Source organism: Thunnus thynnus, chromosome 13 (assembly GCF_963924715.1).
Source record: "Thunnus thynnus chromosome 13, fThuThy2.1, whole genome shotgun sequence".
Lineage (NCBI taxonomy): Eukaryota > Metazoa > Chordata > Actinopteri > Scombriformes > Scombridae > Thunnus > Thunnus thynnus.
Window position 1 is genome coordinate 25,702,425 of NC_089529.1, and position 22,733 is coordinate 25,725,157.

The window sequence follows — 22,733 nt, forward strand, 5'->3', positions numbered from 1 at the left end:
ATTTCAGATCTCAGCAATTTCATTAATAATTTTTTAAGCACTGTAAATGTGTACAAATACAATAAAGGAGCCGTTTTAATCAATATGAGTTTATGACACAGTTAACGCTCATTGACAGGTGGGTTAAATGCCACTTTTCTCTTATTGCTTATTTCTGTTTGAATACAACGTGTTTGCTCACGATTTATCAAGTAAAAACATTGTTCTTCTCTGTTTATGAATGGAAACACTACTTATTGCAATATGCCAAACTACATTAAAATACGGTAGCTGTCTACTCAACACACTATTGTGTAACTGACTACTAACAGTGAGGACTATAGTGTGTTTCACTTGCATGTAAGTGTACAGTCTACACTTACATGCAATTGATTTGACTTTAAAGAGTATTCAGTAGTTGTTAATTGAAACTCACTGTAGTCCTCACTGTTAGTATTCAGTTACACAATAGTTTGTCGAGTAGTATGTTGTACATTTTGCTGTTTATGGTAAAAATCTGTAAGTATGCCACTAGTGAAAAGTGTAAATTAACAGTAATACACATTACTGTTAATTTACACTGCTTTTAGCTGTATTTTCACAAGTGGCATAATGATAGTGATTTTTACTGTAAACTGCAAAATGGACGACATACTACTCAACACACTATTGTACTGTGTTTTGACTGACAAAACATATAAAGAACTAACTGCATCACTGTTTTATGTCCCCAGAGAACCACATGCTAGAGGATGTGAATAAGTGTGTCATCGCTCTGCAGGAGAAAGATGTTGACCGTTTGGATCGCAAGTGATTTGACTTTAAAGAGTATTTAGTAGTTGTTGTTAATTGAAACTCACTGTAGTCCTCACTGTTAGTAGTCAGTTACACAATTGTGTGTTGAGTAGTATGTTGTACATTTTGCTCTTTATGGTACAAATCTGTAAGTATGCCACTTGTGAAAAGTGCAAATTAACAGTAATGCACATTACTGTTAATTTACACTGCATTTAGCAGTATTTTCACAAGTGGCATGTTTATAGATTTTTATTGTAAACTGCAAAATGGACGACATACTACTCAACACACTATTGTGTAACTGACTACTAACAGTGAGGACTATAGTGAGTTTCAATTAACAACAACTACTGAATAACTTTTATAGTCAAATCACTTGCATGTAAGTCTACAGTCTATTGGCAGAAACGGCTGAAAAACAGCAACAACAACTACAACAGACCCAAGAGCCTTGCAGGCTCCCGACGCTCCCCGTCGACTCCCCAGACGGAGAGCCGTCAGTTTCCCCGAAAGAGCCTTGCAGGATCCTAATACAACTGCTAAAACTGTTCAAGAAAGACTATTTTCACTATGACACATATTTGTTAGTTCTGTTGTAATTTATTTGTACTTCAGCACATTGGCTTTGAAATGAAACCATGACTACGAGGTTAATCTTTCCTCTTTACCTTGATGGTGTTTACATCCACAGATGAACAGTGTAGGAATTGTAGCTTTAGTTTTTACTTGTAACTAAAGTCCTCCAATTCTAGCAGACCAAAAATCATTTGGCCAATTATAAAACAAACTTTATCATGATATCTAACATTTAGTGTCAAACTGTTTTCAGTCATTGACTGTCTGAAGACTGTGATCCTAGAGGACACTTATATCTCCCCTGGTGATTCTATGTCGGACCTGAACTATAAACTGGACTTTTGCCTTTGGTCTGATTTTCGGTGAGTGACACACCTGCTCAGCTGGACTGAGTTCAGGTGATGACAATGCCAGTGGAGAACATCTCACTGCTGGGTCATAAAAAACTCCCTGGCTGCATTTGCTGTATATTTAGGATCCTCCTCCTCCTGCATTATCCTACAGTTGGCAGACTACCTGAAAAAGGGGGGCTACAGTTGCTCCACTGTTCACCCAATATGGATGTAAACACAAAAAACAAACTACTTAAAACCAAGACAGCACTTTCATTCATTCAAAACAACTTAAATGTGTCACTGTCTGAATGATGGACTTAACACTGCTCTCTACTTACCAACTGCTAGTTTCCTCTGGCTGTTTCCAGGTTATCCTGGTGCAGTCACTGGATGAGTTTATGCATCAGCATACCAACGGAGGTCCCACACCTGTCAAATAGGACACATGACATTTATTATATTATTTACATGTCTTTACTTTGTAGTCTGCATACACAAACACATTGCTGGTAATGTAAACATTTGTGAGCTTAATAAATCAAAAATGCATGTCGAAACACCCCTAATCCCTACATATATGACTGGAGAGGGTCCAGTTAATTCACTTCTCCCATATATTTCGACATTTTACACAGCGAATAATCCAAATGATGTACAAAAACTGATAATAATAAAGGAGTAACGTAAATATACAACAGTAACTACGGTGGTGGACAGGTAAATAATTTAAAATTGTGTTTTGTTGGAGAGGTTAACTCGATAAAGTCATGCACACAAGACAAGCAGCCCACAAGCATAAAGTTGGACTCAGCTGTACGTAACGTCGACGTCTGCAGCGGCTCAGTGAGTCTCTGTAACACACGCTGCGTTTACTTTGAAAATCCCTGGGTTGGTTCCGCCGCCTCCGTTTCTTTCTTTTTTCAAAACATAGTTTTATCTCCAAAGTGTGTAAAAGAAGTTATGAGTTATGTTAATTATTTAGGTTATTTGTTTATTTATTTAGTATAGCTCTCCTTAAATTAATCTTCAAAACGCGTAACTTTTACTTTGAAGGCGAGCTGTCTCTGTTTCCGGCTCTCGACTTCCTGTTTCAATTTTCTTTGTACAAGTTGGATAATGGAACAAGCTGGACACTTAAGCGCGCTGAATTGTACTTTACTTCTTAATACAATGAAATCTGGAAATACCCCCAAAAATTGGGTTTTTCAGTATACAACGTGAACAACTGCAAATGAATTATACTTCATACACGGACCGTAAATATACTTATTTTCTTTCCATCACTGGTATTGTATGAACTAAGTCCTTGAGGTTACAGGTGAAACAGACAAGACAAGGTAGACATGGAAAAGGTGCCGTGAGATGAAAGCTGAGGTCCTGCATAATGGCCTACACCTGTCTTTCGTTGGATTGAATAGTCCATATGTATACATGTATGTATAAACACTGGTGGAAGAAGTATTCAGATCCTTTACTTAAGTAAAAGTACCAATACAGAGATGTAAAAATACTCCATTACAAGTAAAAGTCCTGCATGAAAAAGTACATAAGTATTATGAGCTTGATGAAGTTAAAGTATTGCAGTAAAAGTAGTGTTTTGGTCCCTCTGACTGATATATTATTATATATGACATCATTAGATTATTAATAGTGAAGCATCAGTGTTAGAGCAGCATGTTACTGTTGTAGCTGCTGGAGGTGGAGCTAGGAAAGGTGGAGGTGGGAGAGGAAAGAAGAAAAAACAAAGTTCTGATACACAAAACTGTTTTCAGTTTCTTGATTTTTTCTCTTAATCTTTGATTTTTGGTGAAATATTGGATCATTTGAACATTTATTGAAATGAAAGCATGTGAGAAGTTTAGAGGGAAAAATCACTATTTGGTGGAGCTGTTAACAACTCATAGACATGTGAAATGTGACCCCGACTACACACTGCTTTTTGTAAGACGTCAAAAACCAAAAAGGTTGGAAACCACTGGTTTCATCTTTAACAATGTGTTGTATTTTAAAAGCTTCTTATATTATCCATTGTGTCAAATCTTCATCTGAAAAGTAACTAAAGCTGCCAAATAAACGTAGTGGAGTAGAAAGTACAATATTTCCCTCTGAAATGTAGTAGAGTGGAAGTATAATGTAGCACCACATGGAAATACTCACGTAAAGTATGAGTACTTTAAAATTGTATTTAAGTGGGCCTACACTACTTGAGTAAATGTAGGCTACTAAAAGTTAGCTCGCTGTCTGATAAATGTGGCAGTTTAGGGAAATACGAGGAGCTCTGAACGCATCGGGGTGGAAGGTGGGTTTTTCTCCTCTTTTTTACTCTTTATGGGGTGGGCAGGAGGGGGCAAAGCGTCTCATTTTTCCATTTGCATCGCAGTGAGGAGCAAAAACCGAAGCTGCTTTACAAATGTCAGCGGATTAAAGAGAGGAGACCTGGAGGAGGATGCTACAGAAACGCGACTACATCAACACACACGGGACGGAGCGGAAATAAGAGGAATAAGTTCATTTGGGTTTTTTTTTTTTTATAGCAGGCAAAGTTTGACGTTATTCTTCTCCCCGGGGTCGAGACATCAGGAAAAGGCTGTAGTGTCATCATGGAAGTATTTCCTAAGAAGTAAAAGATATCTTCAACTTGGACTTGGAGGTAACGTGGGTGAAAACATTTACAGCAGCAAGTTGTCAGCAGTAGTTCAGGTTTTCCAGATGTGTTTGCTGATGCAGACAGCGGCTGGCTAATGAAATACACTCACACCCCAAGAAAAAAGTTGTAACCCTGCAGATTTTTAGGATTTATTAAAGTCGCTGGTTAGCGAATATATGATCGACTTAAGTGTTTAGTCAGGAAAAAGTCCCAGAATAACGGAGTTATCAACTTTTTCCCCCCCTGGATATAACGACTCGTCGACGTTTTGCGATATGGACGGACACCGAGGAGACAAACGAAAGGAGCCGTTTTAATAAATAGTAAGAGCTGGACGGTGTGATGAAAATGTTATTTCGGTGAAGACCTTGGAAACTCGCAAGGGAAGCCCAATGAGTGGGACACAGTCAACACTCACTGACAGGTAGGCTAAATGCCCTTTTCAATCAATCAATCAAGCAATCAAGCAATCAATCAATCACTTTATTGGTCCCCAGTGGGGCAGTTGGTTATGCAGAAATGGGACGCATGCATTCAGCACACATAAAACACAGTGCACACAAATACAACACACACACACACACACACACACACCAAAAAACATAAATACACCGTAAATATACTGAATTCATTAAAAATATAAAAAACAATAAGTTAAAACATGCTAATAACTATCTTTTCCTCCCAGAGTTTAGGAGGGAGAAGGTAGAGGGTGTTTTTTTCCCTCTATTGCTTATTGCTGCTTAACAGCGCATTTCCTCATGATTTATCAAGGTAAAAAGTTTTTTACAATGTGTTTCTGAATGGTAATACAACTAATTGCATCACACCAAACTCCATTAAAAAATATTGCTGCTTGTTGGAAAACAAACACAACTAGAAGAAAGTTATTTGACCATTTATTTCAGTAGCCTGGGTAATTCAGCCATCAAGTTATTCACCTTAAAAACTCTACATTTCTATAAAGCATCAGTTTTCTAAACTCTTCACTACCCTTTGTGGTGGGAGACGGTGGCTGTGTGGAATAATGAGGGATTTGATTTGTAAGTTGAATCATAGTAAATGTAAAGGTGTTTGATTCACCTGATATACGCCGAGGCGAACGCCAGGCTTTGATAATTTCCTTGAGGTCTTAACTCATCGTATACCTTCTATGTTATCAGGATTTTTTTTTTTTTGGCAAGTTAAAATGTACAGATTTCTGAACTGAGTTTATAAAAGTGTTCCTTAAACAAAATCTTAAGCGGAGTGACGAGCCTCCCTGGTTAAAACCAGCTGGTTCATCTTCCTGGAATGATTGTTTCTTTACCTCCGGCCCCTAAAAAGTTGCAGAGAGGCTCCTGTGCATTTTTGTGTTCATCCAGATCAGGATGCTGAAGTGCTCAGACCCCCTGGAACAATTTCCTTGTAGTCTAGCTTGACTTAAGGTGGACTAAACATATCCCTTAGTATTTATACAGTGAAGCGATCTTTTGGAGAGGGCTACTGAGTGACCTCCATATGTTTCAGTGACTCTACGATCACATTACTTCTGACAGCATGTCTTTGCAACAGGCTGCAGCATCATACACAAACTGTTTGAGGTTGCGTTGTTAGTAACCTACATGTCAATATAAATCTGAGAGTATGATCATATGACTTCCCCCTCATTGAACTGGAAGTATCACAGGAAACACAGGTTGATGTGAGCATTTATCTTGTGTCCTTAGTCGTCTGCTTCTTGGCAGAGAAATCATTTCCTGATAAAGTCTTTGAGGTCTGGAGTTTGTTGGTACCCACTTGAAACATTTTGGGCAATCTTCCACCTCTGTAAGAACTGTATGAGGTGAATTGTTGTAGAAATGTTAATGGTTGACTTTCAGCTTTTCAGATTCCATCCCACATAAGTCACTTGTATATTTTTACACTCTGTTATCAGGAGTTTCCTCTGAGGAAATGCCAAAATAAAGGCACACATGACTGCCTCGGAAAGTAAAACAAGTCATTTGATTTCTTGACCTTCAGCCTGCAGGAAGGCCTGAGCCTCTCTTCTGCTTTGCTGCCTTTTACAACAATGGGCCTCTTCTGTGTAGTTTTGATTCTCTGTAATGTTTCCATCACAAATTACAGATAAAATCCCCGCAGACTGTGGAACTGGAAAGCATGACTTTGAGAGGACAGACTGAGATAAACATGTTATCTTCAAACTCATGTGTATCAAACTCTTGGATGAAATATCTCAAAGAAGAACGCTGTAAGCTCACAGAATCATTAATGGTCCAAAACGTGTCATCTTAGGACAACCTGTCAACCAGAACGCCAGCTAAGACGGAACAGAAAGAACAAGCTTAACAGTTTAAATGAACAGATAAAGATTTTGGGACATAAACATCTTTGCTTTTTTTTTTTCCAAGAGTGAGATGAGGAGACTGTGTGTTAAGTAAGGAGGTTGTGTTAGGACGTGGTTAGTCTAGCTTAGCATAAAGAGTGGAAACGGGGAAACAGCTCGCAGCTGTGCAAAGTTTAAAATACACCAACCAACACTTCTAAATCTAAAGGGTTCTGTAGTATCACATTTGCCTCATCTGTACACAAACAGAAATTTAAAAACAACATTTTGAGGATTTAGGAGGAACTTACTCATCTCACTCTCAGAGGGAAATATTTCCTAGTATTGTTTCCAAGTATTGAAGTGTTCCTTTTTAAAATTTACATAATCTTCATACTCATCAAACCATGCAGTGATCCTTCATTCCCTGTATGGAAGCATCTGCATGTATTGTGTTTAGTGGGTGCCTCAGTGGTTAGTGTATATAGAAAATGGATGTTAATAACACCAGTGTCACAGTATGAAAAGTGTTTTGGTATCCCAAAATATAGAACATACTGCAATAAAGCTCAAATTGAGAGATTGTATTGTTGATTTATGATGGAATTTTGGATCTGTAATTAGTTTTAATCAGCGCAAAACATCGTCAAGTCCAGGTCTTTACACCTTACATTAAAATGCATGCAAGGTGACTGGATTGCAGTCAGATAGTGCGTGAAAGTACAGGTGTAAATGCACCCAAGATGCATTGAGGATGGATTGTGATCTGATCAGCCAAACCATCTCTTCAGGGACGCTTGTGACCACATCGAACACAAGTGTAAATGCCATTGTATTATCAATCCACATACAACAACTAGGCAGAAATACGTAATCACGCATGACTGTTCTAAACCAATGATGTAGCAGCCATTAGCCAGTTAGCAAGCTAAGCTACTAGCAAGAAAGCAGCAAGAAAGCTATCGATATTCAAGACACTGGTGGATTGAGTCAAGACGGCTCCTTTCTACAATTCGAAAAGCAAGCAAAAGTACATACAATAGTGCAGCTTCACGGATGGCTACCATCTTTTTTTGTTGTCGTTTTTTTGGACCGAGAGGAGGATGTGATGTTTGGTTATTTGAGCTGGACAGAGATTAATACCAGGTGTAAATGTAATCAGGTTAAGTCATATCTAGATACAATCTGGATATGAGATGTGATTTAATGCAAGAGGTAAAGGGACTAAAAGATTCACTAATGGATCAAACAGCTATGTGTAATGTGAAAAGGGCTCCAAGAACCCACAGAGAATTATCACCGACTCTACAGTTGAGTTCCCCTCAGCTCTTCGAAGCTTTTTAGCATCTTTCAGCTCATTGTTTTGTTTTTTCAGCCTGCATCTCCTCGTTTTCAGACGCAGCAGGCAGCTGTTTTCACTGAAAGATCTCACTATACATTACCTGCCCTATACGACAGTCAGATATTTCTCCCAGATAGTTAGTGGAGACCAAAGCAGAGCAAAAAATAGAGTGAATATTAGAATTACATTTGTCAGGCGGACAGAAATCTTCAAAAGAATGTGAATATTGATTCTGCTGGATGTGTGAACAGGAAACTCAACATGTCTTGTATTTACTACTTGTTGCACTTCCCCCAAATCTGTAAATGCAGATTTAAGTAATTATTTAAACTTTAAACTGTTCAATTCTGCAAATATACATATTTTTTTATGCCATGGCATATGACTTCTCCTTGTTATTAGTGAAAAGATATTTAACGTTATCACATTATGTAGACCTTTTTTCTAGAGCTGGTTCATAAGGTTGAAATCACAAACAGGAAAGTTGATTGTGATATTTTCTGATATTGATATAATATACAGTACAGCATGGCAAATGTATTAAAAAAATCACATAAAAAAATCAAAGTAATCAAAGCACTTATGTCAGCATTTGTGTCAAACATAAACTTATTATGTTAGTTTTTATTTACAGCTTGCTTGGAAGCATTCATTTTTATTATTTTGGATCGTAACATTGTAACAATATTATTTAATTAGTGTCGAGCCTCAATGATAACATTTTCAACCATATCACCATATGATACGTGTACAGTCTTATCTTAAGAATTCATGCTTTCTGCATTAACTATGCAGAGGAACCACATTAGGGATGTGACTGATCACATCCTATGCCACTTGGTAAAGGTTCATCTTTATTGATGACCCTGATCCAACCTTTAACTGTAGAAAAATATATTCACTGCACATATTACATTTGTTTGTATCCGATGTCTCCTTGCATCTGTGTCACTTTGAACTGTGACTGTTTCCGTTCAGATAAACTTTAGTTATTTTACTTGCAAATTAGCTGACTTTGATCTGATCTTTTCACACTGGTTTTGAATACAAGTCTGTGAGGTGCATCATCCCCCCTGTAATGACAAAGAAAGACACTCTGTGCATAATTGCATCTGTACATGTCTGTGTTTTATTATCTAAACAACACACTTCACTGTGGATTTTTTAAGGTTGGCACTGAAGTCTGTACTGCAGAAAGGGTTCAGTTGCTCGGCAACATGTGTGCCAAATCCAGCAGCTTGGTTAGGTCACTTCTTGGATGTTGTTCAAAGGTTTCTCGGTGAGAAGAATTCAATTTGAACTGCCTGCTAGGTTTCTCCTAACATTTGTGATATTTTACTGTCTGGATGTGACAATTCCCAGCAGGGGACATGTTCTCTTATCTGCCTAGCCTCAAGACACAGACCTTCCTGTAGAATACTGCATTCTTGGTCTTGTTGGGAATGTGGCGCAGAAGGTTACAAAAATAATCCCTGGTTCCCTGTTCCCATTCCAGTTCCCTGGAAGTTTGGTAGAAACAGCAGGAGTGATAACAGGTCCTTTTGGTTTTATCAGTATGATGATGTTCTCGCCAAAGTAACTTCAGAGATCAGGGAATGGGAATGGCTAAAAATAGTCCAACAGGACAACAAACACAAGCAGCCAGCTGAACATACGCGTTTTAAACAAGCCGACATGTTAGTCAAATTTATTTGAAAGAGAAACTTCCTGGTTCAGTTTTGATCTATATATTGTACTTGCCGTAGGGCAACCCTCCCATCTTACCTCCAGGGTAACTTATTCAGATGTCTTGTTTTGTCCGACCAACAGCCCAAAACTCAAAGATATTCAATTTACAATGATATAAAACAAAGAAAAGCAGCAAATTCTCACATTTGAGAAGCTGGAACCGACACATTTTTGGCATTTTTGCTTGAAAAATTGGTGGAACAACGACTCAGTTAGACATTTTAGGTTGCATCTCGGGCTTTGAGAAACAGCGATCAACATTTATCACCATTTTTGGACATTTTTATAGACCATCTGACTAATCAATTAATTGAGAAAATAACCAACAAATTCATCTTTAATGAAAATAATCATTAGTTGCAGCTCCGTCTGTTTCTTGCCTTGTTGGACTTCTTTAGTGATGTTCTGCGTTGTAAAAACAGTTTTGTGCATCTTTGATTTGTCTCGATGTCACTCCATCTCCTTTTTATTTCCTGTTAACGTGTTTAGTACTGCCTACTACATGAATAATTTGACATATAGATGATAATATTCTAACCTTTATGAATATGAAATAAATTTTTGAGTAAGTAATAGTCTCTTATATGGAGCTGATGAAGTTAGAAATCACACGTCTGAACTGTGTTTACTGAGCTCTCCTTCCCTCGCAGGATGTCCGGGAGCTGACTGCATAATGAGCTGTTGTCCCAGTAAATCAGGAGCTAAACACATGCAGATGCAAATACATGTAAATCTGACCCACAGAGTTCCTGTAGAGACTTTTCATGTGGCCGTTCAGAACAGATGTAAACATTTTCTCCTTTAAACACGGTCGTATGACATATATGACATAGTTTGTGTGACGCGTACTTTACATCTTCAAGCCGATCAGGCAATATCAATAAACTTTTCTCTCTCTACCTGCTGTGATGAGAGTTTTTGGATTTTCTCTCAGCTGTTTTCTTCAGTTTGAATATGACCAAACCTGCCAGACTCATGCTTTTGTTTATTTATTTGTATGCAAGGCTTCAACTTAAGTTAAGTCTACAAAACATCAGGAAATAGTGAAAAATGTCCGTCTCAGTTTCCTAGTGTCTAAGGTGATGTCATCAAATGTCTCATTTAGTCCGATCAACAGTTCAAAGATATTCAATTTAATATAAAGTAAGACAATTTGAGCGGCTGGATGTTTGGCATTTTTGCTTGATAATTGACTTAAATGATTAATTGATTATCAAAATAGGTGATTCATGTTCTAGGCCTGTGTAAGAACAGTGCTTTGATCTAGGATGTAGGATAAACCTGAATGCCTGCCTACTGTGCACCAGCTCTTTTTGCTCTTTGTCACACAGTTTTGCTGATCTGTGTGTTTTCCTGCCCGCCGACCTCCCACCTCCCCCCCCCCCCTCCTCCACCCCCTCCACCCCCTCCACCCCCTGCCCCAGGCCCTGACGGGAAGGGATGACATCACTGTTAAATAATGTCTGTCAGGCCCACCAGGCCACCAGCTCTTCCTGACTGACACAGATGCTGGTGACAGAACCGACCAGACAGACCCCGCTTTCGTGCTTCTGCATCTAATATAAACCCTCCAATATTATTATGGATAAATTAAGAACCTAATCTACATGCTGTGAACTGTGCAGGCTTTACCATCACTCCATTTGAAGAGCCTATAGAACAGTTTCAAAAGTTGGATGTTGCCGTCCATTCAGCCAGAGGCTCTCTTTGCCTTTTCAGTGCAACCAAAGGTATGCACAGTGTGGCCTCATAAATACATACAATGCCATCATAATCAAAATCAGGTTATTCAAAGTTACTATCATGCAATTTAAAACTCTGGACAAAAGCATCGCCTAACAGTGTTTAAAAAAGTGTTTAAAAAAAAAGTAATAAATAACATATAATTAGTAAAACAATGGATTATGTTTGTCAGTGCAGTAGCATGCTTTTGAAAGGCTGTGATGTCTCAGCAGGCAAACGTAATGTAAACATGCAGATTTTCCACCTTTGGATGAATTATTTGGATTAAAAATTCAAAACTGACATTTTGTATTTGAATTGACAAATACTAACATACATGTCTGTCCATCTGAAAGTCATTTGACATTTCACTCACAGGAAGCTTGCCCTACTTTTTGGTTTAATAATGTTCCCACTGTAATTTTTTTTTTATATGAGAAACATCCAACCTTTTTGAGTTTTCAATTTAAAGGACCAGTGTGTAGGATTTAGTGGCATCTAGTGGTGAGATTGCAGACTGCAAGAGAACCTATTATGGCCGTAAAACTTGCTAAAAGCTCGAAAGGCCCTCTCAGAGCTGGTGTTTGGTTTGTCCACTCTGGGCTACTGTAGAAACATGGCGATGCAACATGGCGGGCTCTGTGGAAGAGGACCCGCTCCCTATGTAGATATAAAGGGCTAAGCTAACGAAAACACAATGATTTTTATTTTCAGATGATTATAAATATAATGATATTATATATAAATATTATATCACATTTCTGCTAAGTCTGTTCTGATACATGCCACTAAATTCTACATACTGCACCTATAATCTGTTCTTCTAAATCACTTCATCTGAGTATGTTAGCTGCTGCCTGTGGAAGCACAGATCATTGCGAAACACAGATTTATTGGACAGCTGATGACTGAATACAAAAATAAGTTAATATCTTTTATAATGTTTGTATATTTGTATATGTCAGCGTCATGACGGCGCTAGAGGAAAAGTCAGGGAATCATCAAAGTCAGTAGGACTCATCTTGTGGTGACCATGAATATCTGTACACAATTTAATGGCAATCAATTGAATAATTGTTTCAGTCTGGCTCAAAGTGGTGGACTGACTGCTAGCTGTTGGCACGTTTTTAAAATGTGTCTGTTGCTTGAATTGTTTATTATTCCTTCTGAATTGATTTGGACTTACTCATCATGAAAGACAAACAAAGCTTCAAGTGACCAAAGACAAGTCATTCTTTGGCAGATTAGCTGTGCAATGATCAGCCATTCATGCCGAGATGTAATAATTACAGTTATTTACAGATGAATGACTCCAGCTCAGACTTTAAACGGTTCTCAGACTAAACACTGTTGGATAATGAACATACAGTACAATATTTACATTGTTCTTGAATAAATCAGTCCACAAAATGGTCCTCCAAGGGGATACAGCCTTCAAGATTTAAACTACATGCTGTCAAGTTATTGATATAATAATGATTTATGAGCTTAAAGACCTTACCAACACATCATCAAGTCTGGGAAAATATCTGTTGTAAGATTTATTTATATGACTAATTCCTGTTGATGTGTAGATGTGTTTCAGTTGGTATAGGTTGAATAAAATCAATCTAGCTTGTGTTTACTGTAAGTTTTCATCCACGTTGTGTTTGGACAGCCTACACTGAGCCTCTCTATCAGATCATTCCTGGGAGTTAACAAGCTTATATTGAATTTGGATGTTTGTGGTTACACAGTGGCGGGAGACCAGTGATGTCAGATGCAAATACGTGATGACTAATTACTGGAACAGACATGAAAATATTCTTTCTGGAAAGCTCTCATCATTAACCAGTGAAATGATTGATTTATAGGTTTAGTCTGGTGAAGTTGTCCTAAAAATAAGTATTATCTTTGTAGTCAAAACTTGATATAGCTTAAAAAAAAATCTATGAAAAACAAATCAGTCAGCCAAAGTGTTGCACTGGGTGGTTCCTACTTTTTAAAGAACATGGGAATATCTTGCTGCATTCATAATGAATATAAAACTACTGTTTTTAGGGTTTTAGCTTCTTACTTTAGCTTTAAAACATTAGCTGCTCTCTGGAGTTGAGTCCGTTGCTGTTATCATCCCAGAGGAATAGTCTGGTATTTTTGGCATCCGAGACATAAGTGGACTGCTGCATGTTTTTTTTTTTCCTCTTCTGATAACTGTGCACTAGGCAAGTAAAGAAAGTGAACAAATTAGCCAGCAGACATGTAACCCAGACAAGCGGCACTAACACAATAAGCTAATTAATGATTCCCTTTTATCGTGGTGCCAGTAAACTTTTCACGTGGACATGAACACTTTTTTTGTTTGTGATCCTGAGTTGTTGAAGTTTTTTTTTAACCTTTAGTGCCACAAAAGTACTGGACAGAAAAATGGAAGAATGCATCAAATTGTAATGAACTCTACAGAGGCAGGCCATATCTCTGCATGCAGCATTTGGCGTATGTGACAACTGATAAGTAACAAGAAATTGCCAAAGATCCTGCAGTAATCAGTTTAACCTATTCATGGAGATTGTCAATTGATTTCTTATATACATTAAAACATTTATTTAGAGCTGCAACTAATAATTGTTGTCATTATTGATTAGTCTTTGGTCTATAAAATGTCAGAAAATGGTGAAAATTGCCCATCACTGTTTCCAAAAGCCGAAGATGCAACTTCAAATGTCTTGTTTTGTCCCGATCAACAGTCCATAACGCAAAAATATTCAGTTTACTGTCACAGAAGGATAAAGAAACCAGAAAATATTCACATTTGAGATGCTGATTCAAGAGAATTTGGGCGTTTTTTCTTAAAAAAGGACTCAAAACAATTAATTTATCATCAAAATAGTTGCTGATTAATTTTCTGTTGATCAACTAATGGATTAATGGACTAATTGTTGCAGTTCTAGTCTAGGCAAAAGCTAGTTTGTGTTGAGCTATGAACTAGTTTTGTTGTGGTCTTTAACATGGTTGTTCTCCAGAGTCCAAATTAGAAAAAACAACTAAATATCTGAAACTGAGGCCTGGATTCTTCCCTCTTGTCCAGCAATGACGTCTTATCAACTGCTTATCTCCTCCAAGGCTCCATAAGTGGGCCTTCCAATGTTTAGAGAAAAAGACAAGGTTACAACTGCAATTCTCTCCGATGTGACACCATTTCCCCCTTTTTTCCTGTAATTGTGACAGTTTTGTTGCGTCTATGAGAGTGGAATCAGTTTCAGTTGTTTAGTCTTCTAACAGCTTGACACAAAAGAAAAAATTGTGGTTCTTGCATGAATTTGATAGTCCAGGATTTAATTTATTCCATTTTTTTTTTTGCAGTAAAATTATGAGTTTAGATAGGATGGTTCACACACTGTGAGCTAAGTTAAAATTCCCTCGGCTCTGTTTTCTGTCTTCCTTGTGTGCCTCCTCCGACCCGTCGCCCTCCTCCGTTTCTTTCCCAGCCTTCTCCCACATTCAGGAAACTGGAGCCGAGCCAAAAACCCTAGTCTCCGTTTCCGGGAATCTGTCCCACATAGCCACAGTATAGTAAGTAGGCTCTGACGTGGGAGCCATTGTTAAAAGCCCAGGGCCCCCATTGTCCAAGGGAGGAACGGCAGTACAAACAAACCCCCTCTTGCGGAACAAGTAGGAGGAGCTGCATGGGGGACAAGAAGAAGGAACCTCTGCTATTTATATATGAACTCCCAGGAGGGATATCCATAATAAATCACTTGAATAAGTACCAAGAAAGAGGGCGTACATGAAGCTTGCTGAGATCTTATTATTGGCATTATATTTAAAATTAGACATCAAGTGTTTGTCAGTGGATCCGTTCTATCAGCTCATAGACTGATGGCGTCTGTATGCTGTCTGAGAGGCAAAGAATGCTGTTGCCTGAGCAAGAAAAACAACATAATCAGTCATTTCAGCAAGTGTCCCATAACGTCATATGTTTACATGCAAGTCACAAAACCTTCTAGCATCCATAGCACTTATGATTGGAGCAAACAAAGAAATCAGGTGACCCTTATTATAGAGCGACATCATCTAGAGTGGATAGACGGTTCTACAAAACATTGGAGATTGCTGTTCGTTTCAACATTGTGTTTTTTAAGCCATGACCATCATCGTCCCCTAACCTTCACCACGCGTTTATCATTGTAACCATTATGACGAAGGTCCCCAACCCTAAAGCGGATATAATCAATATTTTTTTTATAATAACAGTGTATCAAAGGACAACATGTAATGTCAGAGGCGTGGCTCGTAGTGATGAACCTACAGAGAATTATCAGCGACTCTGCAGCTTTACGGAGCTTTATAACGAGTTTCAGCTCATCGTTAAGATGTCCGGCTGCAACTTCACTGTGTTGGTTCACTCTCAGCGCTTCTCATAGCGTCGTTTTCGGCCACAGCAGGCAGCTGTTTTCAGAGAAAAGCTCTAAAATCCTACTGTACACTACCTGCTCAGCACCAAACAGCAAACAGACAAAGTTAGTGACTTGCTGGTGAACATAGTGGAGCATTTGGTAACCGGCCAGACATTTCCCTCAGGAGCTAAAAGAGAGTGACTAACATTCACCAGGTGGACAGAAACACAACTCCAAATTAATGACAATGTTGCTCCGTAACTGCTGGATGTGGAAATAAGCAACTGTTTGCCAACAAGTTCAACATATAAACTTTAGATATACGTCAGTGTTGTGTTCAGAACTTGTTAAACCACAATGTTTCTCTAAACCTAACCAGACTTAAACCATTATAAAACAGATTCATTTTTCAACAGTGATTAGTTTTGGAAGGCACAGACAAATTATTTCGTCCTGCTGATTATTGTGGCGTCAGATCAGAAAATGCTTTTATGTGTCGCTCTGAAGTCCATGGACCAACAAGGTACTTTGTTGTTTAATTTGCTGTGTGACTGACTTGCTGTGTTGTCCACCTGAGGAAAGATTGAAATATATGTTGTCGAGTTATTGTTTACTTTATGAAACATGGAAACCGATTGTAAATGTGTTGCCACTGAGGTTGTGACCAGCAGACCAGCAGCATAAATCTGGGTGGGGAAAGTGAAAGAGCAGCGCTTGCCCCTTCCTCATGACCACCACTGAGGTGCCCTCGAGCAAGGCCTTCAACCCCACCTGCTCAGTGGCTGGTAGATCAGACTGTGGTTGTACTGGGCAGCTTCCAAGTGCGAATGTGATCAGGGCATTCATGTAAAAGAGAGGTTTTCTTTCAGTGAAACTTCCCTTAATAAAAAAAAGAAAAAGTATGGCACTGGCAGTACTAACAAGTACATGAATTGTCTTACCCACAGGAAGTAGACTTCCCTCCCACCCTCAGCACCTCCGCCCACAGCTGACTGATGTGGACTATATTTATACTTTTGCAAGTTATATGCTTTTCCTCCTCTGTCTCAGTCCCCTCACTTGTGATATCTTTGTTTTGGGTTTTGATCTTTACACAGACAAATAACAATATTTTAGTTTCATTTAACTTGATTCAACCTCACTCAGTTTGTGACACGTCATCGACATTAACCAGGTTTATAATATTGTTCAGGTTTCTGTACAGATATTACTAGAACTCCCTGATATTATTATAACACCCAACAATGGCTCAGATTTTCATATTCCTTTTAAAATTTTAACGCAGTTCTAACCATAAACAGTGACCTAGCAAAGACATTTGGGATTTGGGGAAGCTATTTGGTGCTTTTAATAATTTTAGTTAAATTTAAAGTTTGCATTTATTTATTTATTTTGATGTTTGGTATGTGTGTTCTCACTATGCTACGTGTCTCTTTAGGACCCCAAGCATTCTCAACAAGGACCCCGCAGACAAGAAACCTAAGAATGACAAATCGTCCGTCTCCCTCAAACATGAGTTTGACCCTACAGGTAAGAGATTTTGGTGCATACTTTTTCCTTTTTACATTTTGTTTTGATTTCATTGTTTCTTTAATTGCTGCAACATTTCTTCTGTGAAACTGTGTGGTTTTAAAGTGCTAAAATCCAGTGCGAAGGTTCCACTGTATATGCCAAGTGTGGGAAGCCAAGTCTTTTTGTAAGTTTTGCTTTACAGATGAATAAAAGTCTCTTCTTTCTAGTATGACTTTTTAATCTGGACTTCCACAGCAACACATTGTAATCAAAGTGGTGATTTTGTGTAATTTGAATGTTTTGAGTTGAGATTAAATGACAACTTTGAGGAGTTCAGTGAATAAACTTTGCTAAACAACTTTTTAAACCCTTGACTTGTTCTTATGTGAGGTTTGTCTTATCTGATTAAGTCTTTACTTTTAGTCATTACCACAGGGGCTGGTGAGGGAGAGAACAAAGTTGTTAAAATGGTTGCCTGGGTTGCAGGGTTGACATTAATCTTTCCTGGCCTTTTCCTCACCCTGGAGTCCTGAGGCTCCTTCATGGAGGCCAGAAGACAACCAATTATCCATTCAGCTCTCTCAGATAAGTCTTTGAAGTGGGAGAAGGAAAAGGAAAACCAGACGGTGGCAGATAATGAGTCGCTGAACTTCCTCAGTGGCTACAGGAAGAACATCCCTAATGGAGTTTTCTTCATCTAGCGGATATTCTTTGCAGATTTCAGGATGATGTGGGAGTGTAGGACTATGAATTACTCAGCTGAGTTTATGTAGTGCCTGATTTCAGGAGATTAAGAGGACCTGGAAGATTTTATATGTATATTATTAGCTGTGATCTTTGCACATCATGGTCATTTGATTTTTTTGTGCCCTTTGCATAACATTTTAATTGAATATTGAAGCTGGATTTCCAAATTGTCACTTTATTACCAGTTAATAGAAAATAACACAGGGTGGTTTAAAGAATGTAAATATTTTAAACCGTGCACGTACACTTGTTGATCAAACAGTATGCACTATTTTCTGTTACAGGATGAGACATTTGAGAAATTGAGAAACCAATTTCCTGAAATTGTTTCTCACTATACCTTAAATGATTTTATATAATTTTATAAAAATAGTAAAATAAATTAATAATAATACATTAAACACATTCAGTTTATTCTACTCTTTTTACTGTATTTTTTTTAAACATAAACTCATTTAAGTGTTTTAAATGCATTTAATGCAGTTTTATGTAAAGTCAAATGTTATGTATGAACAGTGTAATAATACAAATTACATTTTTAAAATTCATGCAATGTTATATAATTCATATCATTAATATCGCATACATTACACTGATTTAAAAGTGAAAAGATGAAGGTATGATAAACTTTGATGAGAGGATACAAGAACATTGTCATCGAAGGATTTATTTTGGCTGAAAGAAACAAGACTTGTCAGCATGTTCGGTCATTAATTCCACCTGTGCTTTTCTTGCAAAAACTAAACAAAATGTCTGCTGTCTGTGAATCTAATTCATGTGGGACAGTATGCACTTTAGCCGGGCGTCTAACCTAGCCCAGATGTACAGATGGCAAACACATGTTACAGCGCCTGATCAAGTCCTGTTCAGTGCTGCTCTTGGTTTCCCAAGTTTGGTGCCACATGTAGTTGCCCCTTTGATTCCAAGCTGCATTGAGTGCTTGGACCCCGGTGTAATCGCTTACAAGTCTAGTGTTAAATTGGAGGTGATTTTTTTTAACATATAGCCATTATTATGTGCTTAGTGAGGTGGTAAAATTATGTGTTTTGTGTTTATGTAAATCTGAGCGCCATCTGTAAAAATATATATTTACCATGTCCAAACAAAAGAATATAAAGAAACAGTAATAGAGGACCGAACACAGACCCTTGCGGAACACCATATTTTCAATGAGCTGTAGAAATGTTGGACTTGACTAAGAATAACACAGAAACTTTTATTTATGTATCAAACCAGTTCAGATGTGTGTGTGTGTGTATGTGTGTGTGACTCCCTGATTTTCCAGATGATGAAGTCATGCTGCTGGTAAACACCTTCACCAGCAGTGCAGAGATGGTCATTTGTTGCCCTCAGAAGAGCAGCCATTGTTGGGGAGACAAGATTTTCACAGATGCAATTTCTGTTAATAAATAATACTGAGACCATATTTTCTTCCAGACATTAGCTCAGCATTATTAATTTATAAGCTTATTAAGATAAGCTATGTTGTTGTTTTCCCAGGCAATGCCAATCAACAGTGTTTAAAATAACAGAAGACTGTAAACCAAACAGTGTCAGCTTTGTCATGTCAGTGAGTCAGTGAGTCAGTGAGTGAGAAAGTTTTATGGACTTTTTATAATGTTTCTAGAGAGGATTTTTTTTTTCATATAAAGGTCATCAAAGAAAGAGGAGAGGGAACATATCTGTCATTGGTGTGTGTGGTTCTTGTTGAACAGAGAACATGCTGCTATTTAAAACCGTTTCTGTTTTAGTCTCTTGATTTGTCACTTCCTGTGTGGAGAATTTTTCCCACAAGTGACCACACCAGACAATCTGTGCCAGACTTTATTTTGGGCAAATATTGAAAAAAAACATGAGGACACATGAGGAAAAACTTCATACATAAGTTACTTTTTTTACTCGCAGTAGTACATTAGTACATTAGTACATGAAATAAGGTAGACAGTTAGGATGTTAATTTGAAAATCTTTGGACTTTTTTGTTTTTCCAAAAGCACAAACATCATTCCATTAAGTTGGATCATCTTTGTCACATCCATTAATCATTGTAATTGGTAGCATGTCATTTAATGTAGTGTGTGTTTGTGTGTGTTTGCAAATGACAGGGCTTGTCCAGCGTTGTGTGATAATCCAGAGAGATGAAAATGGCTTCGGGCTGACAGTAAGTGGAGACAACCCTGTGTTTGTGCAGCTGGTCAAGGAAGGTAAGACACACACACACACACACACACACACACACATATATACACACACACACACACACACACTTTTAAAAGCAACATCTCTGACTGTGTTCTGTCTTTTGTATTATAGATGGAGCTGCAATGCGAGCAGGTGTCCAGACAGGAGATAGGATCATTAAGGTGAGCTATATTATTTCCTTCTTATTTCAAGGATCAGTAGCTGAACATCTGCATACACATCTGCAGATGATGAGTATGAATTAGATTCCAGTACTCTCTTAAAAAAACTATATGAAGTCAGCTTTTGTTCATGCCCGACTGATACCTCATCTGCTTAATAAGGTTTATAACGGGCTGAAACCGATTTAACAGATCAGGGGCGTACTCACAAAACAAGTTAGGCCTAAAAATAAGGGTCGTGCCAGTCCTAACTTTAAGACTCCTACATTTTTTGGTCTAAGAGTAATTGACAAAGCATTTTAGAGGACTCCTAAGTCACCAAACCTACTCACAAAGTGCAGGTAATGAGCCTCCTTGCATCAGGATTTTGGAAAAATTAAACGATAATGAACTTTGAAGCGTATATAGACGGTAGGTGAGTTAATAAGGATTCAATCAGTGTGCCAAAATTATAAATCAATACGATTACACGAGAGATGTGTCCTGTGCGCGCCCTGTGCATTCAGTCACCAGTGAACCAATCACTGTGAAGATAATGATGAAGTTTATTCATGAAGCCACAAGGTCAACCCGCCCCTTCTCTTAGCTTAGGAGTACTCTCAGTTCCTCATCAAAGTTGTTCTCAGCAGTTTTGTGAATCGATTTTAAGAAGAAACTCTTAGAGAGGAACTTTGAGTGGCATTTAAGAGAACGTGGGAGAGTAAGTATTAAAATGAGATTCTTTGTGAATACGGGCCCCTGACCTTTAGGGGTTAAAGCAGCTGATGCAGTAATGAGCCGGGGCAATACGTCAGCTGCAAAGTTACCTGTAAAATAATAAAATATGAAAGTTGGAGAACTAACAGGCAGGAACATTTAACTGCGGAATAACAGTGATTGTAATACTTATGAAATACCACATTACTCTCAAGTGACACCTACCACAACAAATGAAGTTCTGCCCAGAAAATGATGTCCTAATCTCCTAATATATTTTGTTTTCTGACAGGTTAATGGGACCTTAGTTACACATTCAAACCACATAGAGGTCGTAAAGCTGATAAAATGTAAGTAAGCATTTGTTATTTCATCTTCAGTATGCTGCACCACATTTGAATGTCAATCATTAGAACAATGTATTAAGAATGTAGTTTTATCAAGTTAGTGATCAGGCTGAAGTAAGTTTTATTGGGGTTAATAATCACTCTGTGTGAGGGACAAAGACTGTAGAAAAACATGATGGACATAAAACCTGGAGCTGGTTGTATTACTGTTTGCTGCTCGTGGAAAAGAAATCTTGACATTTGATTTCTAGTGACAGTAGGTGTGTTTCCATCCAGCTGTTTTCAAGAATATTTTCAATTTGTGAATAAAAAAAATTGGAGTGGAAACACTGGAACACTTAGAGTTTTCTTGGAGACAGCATCTACTGGCAGTTCGAGGTACTGCAGCCCCTGAACTCAGTCTGGACCAGACACATAAATCATGACATAATATGTCAGCGTAATGGTATTACAGTGTTTGGTTCAGCCAGGCAAAATTACTGATTGTTCATTTAATGTGGTCAAATTTCTTTAAACAGAGCTAGGGCTGTAACTCATGATTATTTTCATTACAGACTAATCTGATGATTATTTTCTTCATTAATCAATTAGTTGTTGGGTTTATAAAACTCATTGCAGCTCTGAACAGAGCTCTGTCTCGTCTTGAGGAGGTTTTGGTGATCTTCACGGCGGCTTAGATTAATTTATTCTTGTGTCAATATTCTTCTTTCTCTTCCAGCTGGGTCCTATGTAGCCCTGACAGTGCTGGGCAGGCCTCCTGGGCTTCCTCATATCCCTCTGGAGGAAGAAGAGAAGGAGGAAGGGGGAGAGGTCAGCTCGCTCTCCTCTCTCTCCGTGCCCCACTCACCTGCACTGCCAGGCAGAGAGCAACGCAGCAGCACGTCCTGCGGCCCCCAGGAGCACATCGCCTCCCCTCCGCCTGATGGGGTAAGGAAGAGAAAAAGGCGTGCGTAAAGGATGGAATTAAAGCTACACATAACCACACAACATTTAGCTCACACTAACAGGTTGAGGCAGTGTGCAGATAAATATAAAACCTCCTGTGTCAAGAATTCCTGATGAGATCTGATGCAAAGTTGTCTCACTGAATATGTAAGACAGGTCATGTGTGAGAAACGAACAATCAACATCTGATTTTGTTGGTAAAAATAAACCTGAACTTTCTCAAACCCTCAAAAAATAGTGTCAGAATCCATCACAGTCACATGATTTCAAGAAAATTCTGACAGACGTAATAAAGTAAATATTTTGATTCAAGTTT

The 22,733-nt window shown here is 38.2% G+C and overlaps 1 protein-coding gene across 2 annotated transcripts in view; it reads left to right on the forward strand.

Moving 5' to 3' along the window:
- Positions 1 to 4,025: 4,025 nt before the first annotated feature.
- Positions 4,026 to 22,733, forward strand: part of LOC137196040 (rho guanine nucleotide exchange factor 12-like) — a 43,951-nt gene continuing 25,243 nt past the window's right edge. For both annotated transcript variants that reach the window (XM_067608821.1, XM_067608820.1), the window contains exons 1-6: positions 4,026 to 4,759; positions 17,247 to 17,338; positions 20,172 to 20,270; positions 20,380 to 20,429; positions 21,418 to 21,475; positions 22,191 to 22,399. In XM_067608821.1, coding sequence (XP_067464922.1) covers positions 4,728 to 4,759; positions 17,247 to 17,338; positions 20,172 to 20,270; positions 20,380 to 20,429; positions 21,418 to 21,475; positions 22,191 to 22,399 — 540 coding nt within the window. In that variant the 5' untranslated portion in view covers positions 4,026 to 4,727. The remainder of the gene's footprint in view (positions 4,760 to 17,246; positions 17,339 to 20,171; positions 20,271 to 20,379; positions 20,430 to 21,417; positions 21,476 to 22,190; positions 22,400 to 22,733) is intronic.